General features: G+C 45.9%; 2 protein-coding genes across 3 annotated transcripts; both read right to left on the reverse strand.

The window, feature by feature from the left end:
• Window positions 1–1,770: 1,770 nt before the first annotated feature.
• Window positions 1,771–5,005, reverse strand: LOC118505478 (protein takeout). 2 transcript variants are annotated; one of them, XM_036041292.1, is made up of 6 exons: window positions 4,863–5,005; window positions 4,143–4,421; window positions 3,536–3,654; window positions 2,367–2,622; window positions 2,151–2,303; window positions 1,771–2,072 (listed from the first exon to the last, which is right to left on the reverse strand). In XM_036041292.1, exons 2-6 carry the CDS (start codon window positions 4,222–4,224, stop codon window positions 1,924–1,926), a joined length of 759 nt encoding a protein of 252 aa, XP_035897185.1. In that variant the 5' UTR covers window positions 4,225–4,421; window positions 4,863–5,005; the 3' UTR covers window positions 1,771–1,923. The 2 variants fall into 2 exon arrangements, with proteins under 2 accessions (XP_035897185.1, XP_035897184.1); XM_036041291.1 differs by having other exon boundaries at window positions 1,771–2,303.
• Window positions 5,006–6,111: 1,106 nt separating this feature from the next.
• LOC118505479 lies at window positions 6,112–13,374 on the reverse strand. Its single transcript, XM_036041293.1, has 5 exons — window positions 12,704–13,374; window positions 8,586–8,695; window positions 7,064–7,194; window positions 6,699–6,982; window positions 6,112–6,632 (listed from the first exon to the last, which is right to left on the reverse strand). The coding sequence occupies exons 1-5, from the start codon at window positions 12,771–12,773 to the stop codon at window positions 6,481–6,483; spliced, it is 747 nt and encodes a 248-aa protein (XP_035897186.1). The 5' UTR covers window positions 12,774–13,374; the 3' UTR covers window positions 6,112–6,480.
• Between the last annotated feature and the right edge of the window lie 1,496 nt (window positions 13,375–14,870).

The raw sequence follows: 14,870 nt of genomic DNA on the forward strand, positions 1-14,870 counted from the left end.
AGTGATCGGTAGTTGCGTTTTCGGAATACATTACGGTGGCTGAGTAATGCTGCCAGTGAGGTTGTGATTCTGGGTTCTGGACCGGGTTTGCAGGTGTGCTACCGACAGCGAGATCGTGCTGATCGTACGTCACATTCCAGTAGGTTGCAGTGTTGCATCCGCTAGCTGGGATGCGAACGGTGGCCACCTTTAAGGTACGTGACACGGAACCGAATGACACCATTTCTAAATGTCTTCCGTGTCAGAATGAATTAAACTGTCGGAAGGCGTAGTGTTAAGCAACAGTAGTACGAGAAGGAGCAACTGTTTGGAAAGGATCTGAAGAGAACCTTTTCAAAATTAGACCTCAAATCAATCGAGGAAGCTCATTTGAAGACAAGTTTGTTTTCTATAAACTATCTGCCATACTCCAAAGTCATGATTGCATTGCATCGCTATACTTAACCCTTGGCACTCCAATGCACCGCCATTACGAGAGAAGCTCAAACCTCCTACTTATTAGCATAACTATGCATCAACAATTACGGACGAACGATCAGTGAGGGGTTTTAGCTGTTTCGCTACTAAACAAGATGTGACTGCACACGATTCGCTTGTTCAAATCTTAAAACAGAATTTTGGCCTATCAAGTGAACGACGGATGAGTCGTAAAAATCGAAAGCCAGCGTGTACACCTGTACTGTTTGATCTTCCAATGCGTTTCATTTAGAATCTCCGCGATGATGTAGCATCGTTTTCGACCGCGGATGGTAAACAAACAGAAGCTGAAGTGTTTACCGACCGACCGGTTGGGTTCATTTTGTAGCACTGTTTTGGGCATTGGTTGACGTCACGACTTCGGTTCTCAACTCCATTTGCACTGTTTAGAATCCGGTAGCACAAAAATTAATAAGCTAATTACCCATATCGGAAGAGTTTTTTTTTTGGAAGAAGATGGAATGCAAAAACACAAAAATCGGCGCCATTTTGACCTTCACGACCGGGGCTGGAAACGTACGTTGCGCGTCCGACGGTCATCCTCCAGCACCGGTCGTGATGCTGGCCGAGCGCAGGCATTAATCAACACGCCCGTTCGGGGCAACGTAGCTACGATTAGGCAAATTGTTGCTTGCGTCTAGCAGTTCGGGATCCAGTTGAAACTCGTTGTTTTTCCTTCTAAATAAAGATGAATCTTGCGTCGGAGAATGGTGTTGAATATTTATATCTGCTGATTGATTTCTCCACACACTGTTTGCATTTTGCAATGATTGATGACTGCACAAAGCGAGAGTTCGAGGGTGAGGTTAGATTAGAAAGGAGTCGTATACATTATTTTGATTGTGAAGGTTCTACTGGATAGTTTTTTATAGGTAGGAAAAAATAGCTTATTGTACTTTTTAATCATTTTGAAGTTCCTGAAACATAACCAATAATTAATTCCTTAAAGATCACTAATTGACACTTGATCTCATCGAAAGCAAGAACAAAAGGTTAGCAAAGATGCCGCATCCACCCTGGGTGCAATAGGAATGAATTGTATCATTTTTTGCGATCTCCTTCATACCATTTTCAATCGCTCGATGTAATGAGCCCCTTTACGGAAGCAAAATCACACACATCATGACCTTCCTTTATATAATCTACCACTTACGGCCGCGTTACCGGCAGCTCGTAACCGTGTGCTAAGCGAATCAATATTATTGACGACAGTAAAACCGAACCAGAGCACCGACAGGCATAGTGATTGACGGTCTGGAACGATTTCCGAATGAAAAAGTGAAGCTATACGGCTCGGTCAATCTCAGTCATCGCGTCACTCGCGACACGGAACATTCAATTTATTCGTTCGTGTTGATTGGTATAACTACAAAATACAATAAATATTAGCACAAAGGTGTATGAGCATTGCTTCTCTCGCACACACACACACACAGAAACTCGCTCTCAGTCCAACCACTGTTCCACCGGAATGCGATCGAACAGCTGCTGCAGGAAGGAGTGTAAATGTTCCGTCAGCTTCGTCCGTAACTGGGGCTTCATCTCCTTCAGCAGCTCCTGGGCATTAGTGTTGATGAACAGATTCATTGCGGCATCTGGCAAACAGACAGGAGAAAGCAACAAAAAACGAATGACTTGATCGATCGCATCGACGACGAACCCGTCATACTCACGAATGATGGCGTTCTGGTTCGCGATGTTCTCTACGCCCATCTTGATCTCCTTCACACTAAAGTCCATCTTGGTCTGGTCGACCGTTAGGTACGTCTGTCCATCGTCACCCTGGTACGGGGTCGCCTTAAAGTAGGTCTTTGCCTTAACGCCCTCTGAAAGCAGTACGATAAGAATCGTGAAGACACACGATTCAATAATACCGAGCGTCTACCTACCATACTCTCCCCAGTATTCACCGGCACCGGATGCCTGGATCAGTAGCAACACACCGGACGATTGGTATTGGGCCGTGGCTTTGATTTTCGGAATCTCGATCGTCATCTGAAACTGCATCGAATCGATGTCGGAGCGCACGTTCACGATCGACAGGTTGCTCACGCCGTACGCCTCGATATTACGGAAGCTGGCACGGTAACCGTCCGGACCGCTGCCGAGCGCGATGCTGATCTCATCCACCACCACTGGCTCCACCTGGCAAACGGGAACGACAAGGTGCAAAAATCAAGCTTATTAGGTCCAAAGTTCAACGTACTACAACTAACAGCCTTCCAAAGCGCTCCTCCTGTTGACCCACTAACCCGAAGCTTACGTAGGGGAATTTGGGGAATCAGAACGATTCATTTTGTATTCCAAGCACCGCTCATTGCTCCGTGAAACCGAGGGAGAACATTTCAGAGAAACGCCAAGACGCACATTTGTTCGCTTGGTTGCGTGATTAAACTTGTCAAGTGCCTTTGACTTCATTAATTACTTTTCAATATATCAACGCGACAAAGCTTTCTCTCCACATGTTAATAGGCGCTCATTAACTGGTTAAAGCTTGCTACCTAGTATGACGAACAAAGGCGCAATGATTTACCGCTCGGGTCGGCCGAGCTACTTCATCTGTGGGCAATGTAAATGAATCAATTAACTGGAAAATCTTCCACCATTTCAAACGTCACCAGAGAGTGGGCAGCGTTTCGCGACAAATGGAAGCTATCTAGTGTCGGTAGCCAGAATGACACGATTGATTTGATTAGATTGATCGAACGAGCGATGAACGTGTTTGCTTTAGTGGAATAATTCCGATGGGTTGTATAATTATCGAGGAAAGGTAATTGTGTTCACGTTGCGCAATGAAGCGATTTTGTACAGGTGATAATTGAAAACACTGTATTAACTAGGAGACAACTGAGGCTGGAAATTGCTAGGGTGTTACGGGGTGTTCTGGTTTAGATAGCCACACTTAGAACAACCAACATAACCTACTTAAGGTCGTGATCAGGATAAGCTCTTGTCTACATCTCATCTTCTCTTGAGTATTTTATCTAGTTTTTGAAGAGGTAAACCCATTTTACATATTTGGAGTCCTTATATCCTAATAGAAATACCAAATACTCACATCAACGATACCAATCTCCGGGATGCCACGACGTATGTAACCCGCCAGCTTGTTGGCAGCGTACCGCAGACAATCGTTCACATCTGCCGCATCCCTTTCGCATCGGTGCATATAGTACGCTGCAAGACAACAACAAAATGGCATACAATCCACAGGCAATATTTTTTTCCCATTCACCGAACAATCATCGTTTCAGCGTTACTATTCGCAATGATTACGGTGCGCGCTCATAAAAAAACTCTTCTTTCCGTCAAGCCCGCATTCGGCCACCGAAAACGAACGGGGCGAGCAAAAGGGGAAGAAACGACAAAACGCGCGTAAAGGAAAGTTAAGCAATTGGCGAATTGTGGTGAATAACAGATGTGGAACTCTTTGCTACAAGACAACAAAAGAAGACCACTGAAGAAGTGAAGTTGCTCCGACCACGCGCAGGGCGAAGCGGTCTCTTCACATCGGAGGATCTGATTTCGTAATCGTGCTCTCTCGTCCGTCGAAAGCTTTAGTGCGCTGAAGCCGTGGACAGGTCCGGAAACAGCTGAGCTGGCCGTTCGGACAGGAACGGGGAACAATAATGAGCTGGTGCCGTGATTATCCGGCCCGTACTTACGTATGTCTTGGGAGAGAACCGCCTGCAGGAAGACCGCCTGCAGCATCAGCAAAGTCAACGAACGGACGGTGACGATCGCCATCGCTTGCTTGGGAGCGCTGGAAGATGAGAATGAAAATGGCCAACGGTTCGAGCGGGGCGAGCAGACAGCGTGTAAAGCAGAACGCGTTCTTTGCCGCGACCTGTAGTACCGGTTGGGGACGGTTTCGCTCTGTTATGTCGGTACCGTTGGACTGTTGTTTTTGCGCGAAGCGATGACGCACGTCAGCGATAGATAATCTGAAACGAAGTCAAGTGGAAGATCAAGTCAGGATGGACTTTAGCGCACAAGAACGTACATAAATGAGGTTCCTAGACGAAACGACTATAGAATGTACAGTGATTCAGTACACAGTGAATTGCTACACGATTGGAAAGTTAGGGAGCTTGGAAGCACGCTCCACAATGGCACAACGCGTTTCGTTTCACTTCCGGCGATGACAATAAATTTCACTGCTGTACCATGCTAAACTTGCTGTCGCCCTTAACTTTATTGGAAGGGCATGACATTAAGCTTCAATACGCGGCATAACCGCATATAAAGTATGCACTTCACCGGCCTGCTATAAATTTCTCCCTCAGCATTATTTCTTCTGCTTCACTCAAAACCACACACACACTTATTGAAAGCACTCAACGATCAACCACGATTTTTTAAACACAAAACAGTATTTTACTTACTTCAGCTTTGTTACTTCTTTTGCGGGCGCTTCTTCGGCGATCGTGGTCTGGACGCGAGGATCGTTCCGATGTTCCCGGTACTGTGGTTCACTCGCGAATGTTTTGCGGTGTGCGGTGAAATGTTTGTTTTATCCACTTTCTCCACGTGAGAGAAGTCGAGCTGAAGAGTTTGCCCGCTGCGTACGAAGGTGCGTCTGCCGTGAAGCAATCACTATGGGATTATCCGGGATGATGTTCCTGTTGAGGGTTGTGCGTTTTTTGTGATATTCAGGCGATAATAAAAACATTTTCAACGTACAGTGGACGTTGAGTGGATAAATAATTACTTTTATCTTCATATTTTACCCGTCATAAAATCCGATTCTATGGTTTTCCATTGAAATAACGCAAGAGTCATGTGAGGATTATTGAGAACGCCAAAATGTATGCAACACGCAGCACACGCATTTCATCGACGTAACTTTATCGACGTTAACTTTACGAGGATCGAATCAAATCGTCGGTTTGTCGTCAAGCTCTTCGAGCTGCGCTTCACCACCTCTTTTAATTAATGATTCTGCTGGGCTTTGATAGTTGTATTACTGATTGCATACCTCGTGGGAAAAAGGAAGCACAGTGGGAAAAAATCATGTTGACTTAAGCAGTTTTCTAAATTATTTATTTATTTATTAATTATTACGGACTGATGCCGTATTGTAGTTTTCTAAATTAATTTTGTAATTATTTTTGATGCTCGAAACTTCCAATGTTTTATGAACTAAATGCTTAAGTACAATCTCGTTGTTATGGGATTGGAATATTATAAGAGTAATGCTCTCTGGGTGATCATGTCAAGATAAACGCATGGCCTCTTGCGTAATGGCTTCTTGAATCGTAATTTGATGTACCATGGATACGATACAGTAGATAGATCCAGTAGATCAGTAGATAGAATGTAAAGGAAGCACTTTTTACAACAATAGCCACCACAACCTATGGGTGATGGTAGGTGTAAGCTATGAAAATGGCTACTTATCTATCACAATCATGTACAGGGGACTTAAAATAATAGCGACGATTTCAAGGTGATACAGGAATACTGTAGACTTTTGGTATAATTGTAGAATGCAGCTTCAGGACTGTTTGCCTGTGGCAAATATATAGAGCCTTTGACTCATGTATATTGTTGCCATATCAGATGTTCAGATGGAAGCGAGTTTAATGCAAACCAGCGTCATCATCGGAAAGATTAGGAAAAAAACACTTCATATACATTTTACTTTTGTTTATTATACCAAGAAGTAGGGTTCTGCACTTTTTTAATAAAATTACAACCATATTTTGATGTGGGGTGGTGGGGTAGTATGTTTCAGACAAAACCTGAAGATTTTCCGGTGATTATTTTGTACTGCAAGATAGTTCTTGGTTCCTTAACCCCACGGATATTCCATGCTAAAAGTCTTTCTTGCTCAAGAAAACACGCTCCAGTAGCAACAGTATTGTGTTTGCCATGAAACGAAACGGAAATGCGAACAAGCTTTAAAAACGACGACAGAGTCTGGTCTGGGAGACTTAATTCTATAACAAACAGTATCACATAGTGCCCGTCCCGATACAAAGAATATCCCGCGCGTGACCATTAGTCTACGATGAAGAAGCGAATGGGAACGTTATCGAGCAGCTGGTTGGCGATGCCAGTGAATTCGGCCGACAGTTTCTTCTGCAGCTGCGGTTGCAGCGCCCGCAGTACCTCGTGTCCGTTCTCCTTCAGGAAGAGGTTCGTCGCTTCGGCTAGGAAATAGAACAGCTCCATTAGTATTCGATATCAGAAGGAGGTTGAGATAGGACTACACATACTCAGAATGCGATTGTTGTTGAAGATCTTCGACACGCTCAGGCGCGGTTTCTTGATCGACAGGTTCAGGTCGAGCTTTTCGACGCGCAGATGCGTTCCCGAAGGTTTCTCGTTCGTCGACACCAGCCCCTTAACGTCGGCAGTGACACCATCGAACACGGCATCGAAGTCTCCCGATCCGCTCGCCGGAATGATGATCAGCACACCGCTGCTAGTGTATTTGGCGTGGATCGTCAACCTGGGAATGGTCAACCGTGTCTCGAACGGTTTGCTACCGTCAGCCAGCCTGTGGAATAGCGGCAACCCCAAAATAGATTGTTAGTCAGCATCGCGTTAGATAAGAAGGGAAGCAAAAAATGTCACCCACTTAATTGACCGGACGGTAAAATTGCTAGCACCGAACACTTCCATGTTTTTCAGGTTAATCCGGTATCCTTGAGGTCCTCCGGTAAGCTGCAGCGACAGTTGATCCATCACGAACGGTTCGACCGAGGGTAGCTGGAAGACAGAGAAAAAGAACAGTAAGCGAAGGAAAATGGATCAAACGTTAGATACTAGCGACTAGTGTGATTAGTGCTCCACATGTGGTTTGAAAGTCGCCGAACCAATACATTTCACCGGTCACCAGGGCGATAAAGCGGACACTTTTCAGTGTCAACAACTACGTTAGCATTAATAGCTAATACGACACATTAATAGCGTGTCCGGCTAGTTAGCTGCCATAGAAAAGAAAACCGGACACCAGGGTGACAATTGGAAGACAATAAGGAAAACATAAAGTGCGCTCGGTAAGGTTTGACGCTTGCGCCCTCCGAAAACGGAAACCTTGCCGTCGGTTGGACACTCCGTTAATTGGTGACGGTTTCGATGCACTTAAACGTACTTGAACTTGCGGGCTGTAGTTGAACTGGTAGCCTGTCGAAGTACTGTGAACGAGGGGCAGGCGTAAACAAAGTGTCTTGAAGGCTGCCATTGTAAATGCCTTAATTGCGTTGTTTACCGCTGTTCCTAGTATTAATAAAGCAGTTGTTTTGTGGTCAATCGATGAGTAATCGAAGTTCATGAGTTGTTGTCCTCATATGTAAACACGTGCGTTAACAATCGAAAGGAAACATTTTGATTTTTTTATCTATAATTGGTTAAAAACTATTTCAAAGCATCAAAGCACTGCCAGCATAATCTGGTGACACACCCTTACTACACCGCAAAGAAGTCCACCAGTGCGGTACGGAAGATGGCTTTTGGTGCCATCCTGTTGGCCCTCATCGGCGCACAACTCGTTCCAAAGCTGCTATAAAATGGCTACCCCTACTTTTGCTACCGGCAACACGCCATTGACATTGAACTTCGCCTTCACCGTGAAGGTTGCATCGGCGAGTGAGTTTGGAGCTGACTTGTTTTTTTTTTGGGGGGATCTTGTGTTTTTTTGTTCCGTTTTCGAAGGTGCCATGTCTTCGTGGTCAGTATTTACTTTTCAGTTTCGCGGTTGCATAATGGCTGCAGGCGCGTGCGTCACATACGGCCGTGAGTCTGCGTAGCATATTCGTGTTAGCGGGGGGAAGATGAAAACCAAGCATTGGCAGGAGCTCTCACAGTCAACTGGTTTCGGCGAAAGTGATTTCAATGATTGGGGATATTATGTGTCTGCCCACGAATTTTCTGTCTCCCTCTCTCTCTTTTCCGAGGCAATTGCCAGTCAGGCGTTTTTTTATGCGATACGATCCGGTTCGATTCCCGATTGCAAATGAATTGTACCATTTTTCTTTTTGTGACGCTCTTCTTAGTTGGGAACGAGTCGACAGGGACAGGTTGGCCTTAGTCGGAGTGAGCAGGTTCTTGTTCGGAAGCAAGGAACCCCTACCGCCGCGTTCAAGGCCGTCCACACTTACCTTTATCTCGGGAATACCACTGGATAGGTAGGGACGCAGATGCTGCAAAGCTTCCTTCAAACAGTCGGTCAGGGCTGGGTCCGAGCGGCGACATTGCTTGATGTAAGGCGCTGGCAAATGGAACGGAGAACGAAAATCAGAATATTATGCAGGAATGTTGCATTAGTTGTGAAATTGGTTTGCCAAATGTGTTTGAACCAATGGCATTTCCCGATCATTCATTCTTAAGGCACCGTATCCGCGTTATTTGTCGCGGGTGTCTTTTGTGGACAGAAAAGATGGTCCAATGGCTCAAAAACCCCCAGAGCACTCGCCTGTATTTCTTGCTTAACTTCTAAAATTCTAAAGGCTGTTCGGTAATTGTGGAATGTCTCTGTTTTGCTGTACGATCTCTCCTCTCAGAATCCTTGAAACAACAACGGTCAAAGGTACAATCACATCCTACTAGTCTCGAAAGTCATGCAGCAGGCAAATTATGTTTCATGTTGACAGCAATTGCTGCAAGAACCCGGAACAAGCAACGGACAGTCGATAAGAGTAAAGTGCTGCTATCCGATCCTTACTTCCTGCTCCTTTCAAAAACAGTCATATCGATGCGGTTAAATGTTTCGAACCCGTTGCACATTTTCAGATGCACTCAGCCGGGCAACAAACTCGTCGTATTGCCAACCGTACGAATTTGCAATCAAGCTGCGACAATCAAGGTCTTGCGCCAAAAGTTTAACGACACCAACCCCAAACAGCGGTTCGGTTCGCTCCTTTTGCTACAGAAACCAGTACAAGAAATGTTGCTACGATTTTACCTATTTGCGGTCGCAATGAGTGCGCCCCGCACTCGTCATGAAGTAAACCGGTTGGGAGCTGTCGAAAGAAAGCCACGGAGCTCCGGTGTGCGAGCTAGGGGATCGTCAGGAGGGGGAGGGGGCCAGTGGGACAAAATTTTAGGCAAGCCACTTTTATGAACACTTAAAACTGGCTTTTGCTGGGCGAGGGACGATCCTCAAACCCATCAAGTGCCTGCTGGGCAGCTGTTAACGTGTGACATCTCACCTCTAACTCGGTTTGTGCGACTGACGCACTGAAGGTTAGTCAATTCGGTTGAAGACGCACGGTGTGACACAGAACGACACAACCGAGCCAAATCACTGTTGCCTAACCTGCCCATTAAGCTGATGCGCACGGCAGCCATGAAGATGGTTTCATGGACCGTTCCAAGGACTCGGCCGAACTGTTTAGCGAGTAAATACCATTTACTGAGAGGAACAGCACACATCACCAGCCAAACTCGGTTCCCTAATGCCACGGGAGAGAGAGAGAGAGAGAGTGGGGAGCCGGGTGTGCGGGGGTTGCTGAGCACAACACGACACGGTTCGACGACCGGTACGGTTGCAAGACGTAGCATATCAGTGACATGATCGCGGGGGCTAGTGAATCACAAGAATTTAGAGGTTATTAAACCGTACCCATCAAAGTGTCACCAGCTAAATGGGATTCTTTGTCTAAGTCGTACTTAAAATGGGGTCTTTGTGCTAAACGCTTGCTCACGGTAACCTACAAAATGGGAACTCCCTCTTGGCGTGTGGAGTACCACTAGCAGTGTGCATTGGTCGCAATTTCCACTCTCACCGGTAGGTGCAAAGGCGGACCAAATTAGGCCCCAACATCACTTCCTCACTTTCACTCGCGCGAGCCGACATTTTTCACACTCCACACCATTTTTCCCACATCGTCGGCCAGCGCGAGGGGGTCCAGCTCTTCAGCGTGTTGCATAACATCGGCACGAAAACATTGCACCGCTGGTACGAGTACGTGCAAACACAACCACAAAACATGTCACTTTGCGGTCCGGTTTGTTTAACCGTTTCCCACCTCAAGCCGAGAGCGTTGGGCTGTTGGCTTTTTTTTCTCTCTCATCCACCAAAGGTTGATTAGGTTGGCAAGTTTTGCAAATATTTATCATTCGCTTCTTGAACCCTGCCTACCTGCCGGGAGTTCCCGAGCGTTGGTCCGACTTGCTCAGAAGCACCCCGGCGGCCGTAGGTGAACACGTGCCAAACGATCGGTGATCTTTCGATTACAAAATGCAATAAAATGGAGAACCCGACTGGTAATGAGATGGCGCTGGGTTCCGGGTGGCTGTACGATTATATTCGTACTTCCCAGAATATATCTAGCCGGGCGCGAGCTCCGGGTCGGGATTCTAGAAGATCGAATGCAATGCTCGTGTTGTTCCCTCGATTAGCATCTGCCGCCATTCACACATTTCGCAGTTTTTATCGCGTTGCCGGAAGGGCAAGCGGAAAACTACCATCTCGCGCGGTGTAAGTACGCACCACGGAACAATCATGGGAATTTGGTTCGTTTGCGGGGATAAAGTTGCGCAACCAATACCGCGCGGTATGCAGAGATACCGTATCAACAACACAGCATTGAAGCTACAATGTCTGGCATCTTGGGCCGTTTTTTTTGGTTGAGCTTTGTGGAGGAACCTTCGGCCCATTCGGCCACTTGGCTGACCTTGAAGAGCGGTAATGGGGAGAAGTTTGGTCATGGGCGGGTGCGCACATCTGCGGCGCACATCGGTGCCTCGACATTGACCCACTGACACCTCTCTCGGGCTCTTGCCTTGCTAGGGTAAAATAAAGCGCAAAGCCTCCTAAAGGGGTGAAATAATAAATTAAGTTCGGCTCTGTAGCGCTCGCCGTGTCGGGAGTCGATTACCCCCGTTAGGGTGGCGAAGCAGAAGGCTCATAAAATGCTCACATCCCACAGCGACCGAGATGTGTTTAATGACATCTTATGGTAGAATGACATAAAGCTCGGGGGGGAAGGAAAATGATGTGTAACATGGATTACCCCTTTTTTTCTGTCTCTGAATGCACATTCCTCTACAACTTAACGGCGAGTTGTTCTCTGGCGAGCTGTTCTCTGCCGAGCAGAGAAGCGATGTCAATGTCAGACAAGGTACACAAACCCATCAAAGACCCGTTAAAATGTGTTCATGTGACAAAGTGCTGTTAGATAGGTTAATGGGGCCCCAAAAATGGTAGGTCAAATCTCAAAAGCGCTTGCTTGGAAAAGTCGTCCAGAGAACTCGTCGGAGATCTTCTAGCAAATACAACTTCAAACTCTCATGATCATCGGATTCTATAGTCATTACCTTTGATCGTTCTCTGGCATGAAGCAAAAAAAAGGCGATCGCACGGAATATCAATTAGGTGCAAAAACTTGTCCAGTAGCTGCCGGTGAGTAGGTAGATCCCTACGCGAAAGGGCTTGAAAGGTTATTTCCGCTACTCGCTAGTTTTCTCACGCCATCCGTTATCGTGATCGACAACGTGATCTACTCGCTCGATGTAAGAGAGGTTAGTACACAACTCACCCAAGCCTAGAAGACAACCGAGCGTACCGTGCTTTGTGTGCACCACATCAGATTATCACAGGGGCAGGGGCAGGAATGTCAAATGTGGATGCAATGCTTGCTGCAGCTGCACTTTGCCAACACCGGATGCGGTGCGTGCGTTGCGTTTCAGCCTGGTGCAATCGTAAGTGGCATTGTTGCCTGGTTACGGAAGGGTTTGGAGGATCTAAGCTGTACCTTGCGAAATGACTTTGGATGACTAATAACGTATCAGCGTATCTTGCAACAGAAAGGGTTTGTATGATCCTTCAGTCCAGCGGTACTTGCTGGCGGTTACATCATGGATGAGAAGGTAGACGCCCTCATCCACTTATCGGCAAATGATTCACGATAGCTCTAAACATGCTGTGTCATGATGGGTTTTAATGAGTTTGATGACCACTACCGTGCTCATCAATATTCCACTGGTAGCCTCCCAATGCTCTCGACTTTAAGGTAGAGAATTCCCATCTAGAATTGGAGGACTCTTTGCTAGATTCTAGAATTCCTACGCAAACAAACCCATCCCATGCTGTTGTTGACTGTCCCATGCGCCACGAAAGGAAGCCAGTCATCCTCGATCGTGTTCGTACGCACGAAGGGCAAGTTCACGCACCGTACCTTGTCCGAATTTAAGCGATTAAACCGGTTAAGTTGATGCATGAACTCTTACTTATGCTCATCCGCGTACGCTGCCAATTATGTTTCATGGTACTTACGAATTTCCTGCCCAACAGTCGCACCGGTCCAGGCCAGCAGGCAGAACACGGTCACAAACTTCAGCATCATTTTGTTTGATTAGAATTAAGGGCTTTGCGTACGGATCACAATATCACTGCCGCACACGTACAAACGTACACACACACACACACACTTCGTCACTCGTAGCGGGGAATAGCACGGTGGTAGCACGCAGGCCGGACGCTGTCGTCGACGGTTGGAATCAATTGAATTATGTGTTGACACTTCCTATTTGGCCACTTTCGGCGCACTTCCACTGTTGCTTGGCTTTTTGTTTTTCGTTTGGCTCCCAGCGAATTGGATCTCTGTCCACGGAGTAGTTACACACAGCCCTAGAGGATCGTTCCTTAGGCAGAACACTAAGGAATCAACGGACGTCCGCGATCGGTGAGTTCGCTACAACGTCTGTTAGCTTGCGTGGTGCGTAGCCGCTCTTTTAATGATTTTCGAGCCGGGCTCGAGCGACGGCACGGACGGTCCGCGGACCCACACCAGTTGACCTGCCCGCTTAGACGGTGCTCTCGTCGTGCGTGCGTGGAGTGGAGGGAACCTATGCTGCCTCTCTTTCACTCGGATTTTGTGTTATTTTTTGTGCTTGTTCGGTTGCTACCCATGGTGTTGTTGGCGGTTGCCAAGGAGTACTTAGTTTGAGATGATTCTGAACACTGATGCTGATGCATGATTTTATATAATGCCAGAGGAAAGGTGTGTGTCAATAATTAAAAAACTTGATGACTAACTTAACCCTTTAATCAATTTATTTAGAATAGTAAATCAATATTGAATAATTTTTTGAATTTTTGTTTTATTAAGATAAATAATAGTCTAATAAATAAAACAAAACTGAACTGAGTGTGGGAGCGATATTACTAATATTTAGTCAAAAACTTTATTATTAAATTATTTCATAAATGCCGCTGTTCATAATTGAAAGTCGTGCAGCAGTATAAATTTAAAACATAATCAACATCTCATAGAACTGTATACTACCACAAAGGCATTTTTGTTTACAAACAAAACCAGGTGGTAATTGTCAAAGAAAAACGATCAAACAGCCTTCCGTCTATTTTGCTTGCCCAACACTGACTTTAATCGGACTAGACGTCTCGCACATCGTCTGAAGTAGTAAACGTATGTAAACAATAAAAAATACACCCGGTGTTTACATCGCACCGGTTCCAGTATCACGTTCGAACGTCGAAAGTTTAAAAGTTAGCTCAAAGCAAACACCCCCGTGTTGTCTTAGCTCTCTTAGTAAAATATGTATTTGTGCAATAAATCAAATCGCAAAATTCTGTTCACGCTTCCATGAACCCGGTCCTGCGCAAAATGGTTCGACGGAAGGCAGTCAAACTTTAACTGTTGCTTTTTTGCTGTGAAAATCAGCTGCATGTTCTCATGTCCTCAACTTTCTGCCATGCCAAGCCGGTCGGCCTTGGCAGTGGACAGTATCGGCAACACAAAGAGACGCGGTTTGATTCGATTTCAAGGCCGATCTTACCAGCGGTATTTATTTTGATTTTTCGGAGAATTCGAAAATAATTAGCAATCAAGCGAATGCTCTTGCTCATCATTTCCGGCCAAACAGATATCTCACACAGTGTAAGCTTGTTCTGTTTTTTGTTTTCCTTATTGGGTGTACCGTGCGTGTACGTCTTTAGCGCCAATTGTGTTTTGCAACTTTAGAGCATGTCGGTCAAATGATGAAAATTACATGGAAGGAGAAAAATAAAAAAAAAACGACAGCAACAGAAAACCCATGACGTTTAAGGAAGAGGATGAGTGAAAAAAAGAAAATAGAGCTTCATTTTAGTGGAGTTGGAAATTCATAGAGGACATTGAAGGTTACGGTTGTGGTCGATGCTGACGCCAACGATTCGGACCACAAGCAAAACGGATGATTGGAAATGGGCGTAAGAAAAACAAAATCACGCCAGCCACAGGTGATTCACATGATCGCGAGGGTTAGAATGGGGTTAAATTTTCCGTGCCTTGAACTGTGGCGTACGCACGCAAAACGAACGTCCAAGAAGTTGGAAAGGAAAGCGATTACTCAATGCTATCAGGTGCGTGACCAGCCTCAAACGGACCGGAAGTAACGCTCCACGCACCCATGCTAGACGCTGCGGAATGGTAGTAATCCGC

Source organism: Anopheles stephensi, chromosome 2 (genome assembly GCF_013141755.1).
Source record: "Anopheles stephensi strain Indian chromosome 2, UCI_ANSTEP_V1.0, whole genome shotgun sequence".
In the NCBI taxonomy this organism is placed as follows: Eukaryota; Metazoa; Arthropoda; class Insecta; order Diptera; family Culicidae; genus Anopheles; species Anopheles stephensi.

What these genes read in the sequence shown, in the direction of transcription:
- LOC118505478 (XM_036041291.1), bottom strand. Translation starts at nt 4,224, where the DNA reads ATGGCGATCGTCACCGTCCGTTCGTTGACTTTGCTGATGCTGCAGGCG. An exon ending in GGTTCTCTCCCAAGACATAC is followed by an intron (nt 3,655 to 4,142) that starts GTAAGTACGGGC and finishes GTTGTCTTGCAG; the next exon opens with CGTACTATATGCACCGATGC. An exon ending in CGGAGATTGGTATCGTTGAT is followed by an intron (nt 2,623 to 3,535) that starts GTGAGTATTTGG and finishes CCCGTTTGCCAG; the next exon opens with GTGGAGCCAGTGGTGGTGGA.
- LOC118505479 (XM_036041293.1), bottom strand. Translation starts at nt 12,773, where the DNA reads ATGATGCTGAAGTTTGTGACCGTGTTCTGCCTGCTGGCCTGGACCGGT. An exon ending in GACTGTTGGGCAGGAAATTC is followed by an intron (nt 8,696 to 12,703) that starts GTAAGTACCATG and finishes TCCATTTGCCAG; the next exon opens with CGCCTTACATCAAGCAATGT. An exon ending in CAACAACAATCGCATTCTGA is followed by an intron (nt 6,633 to 6,698) that starts GTATGTGTAGTC and finishes TCTATTTCCTAG; the next exon opens with CCGAAGCGACGAACCTCTTC.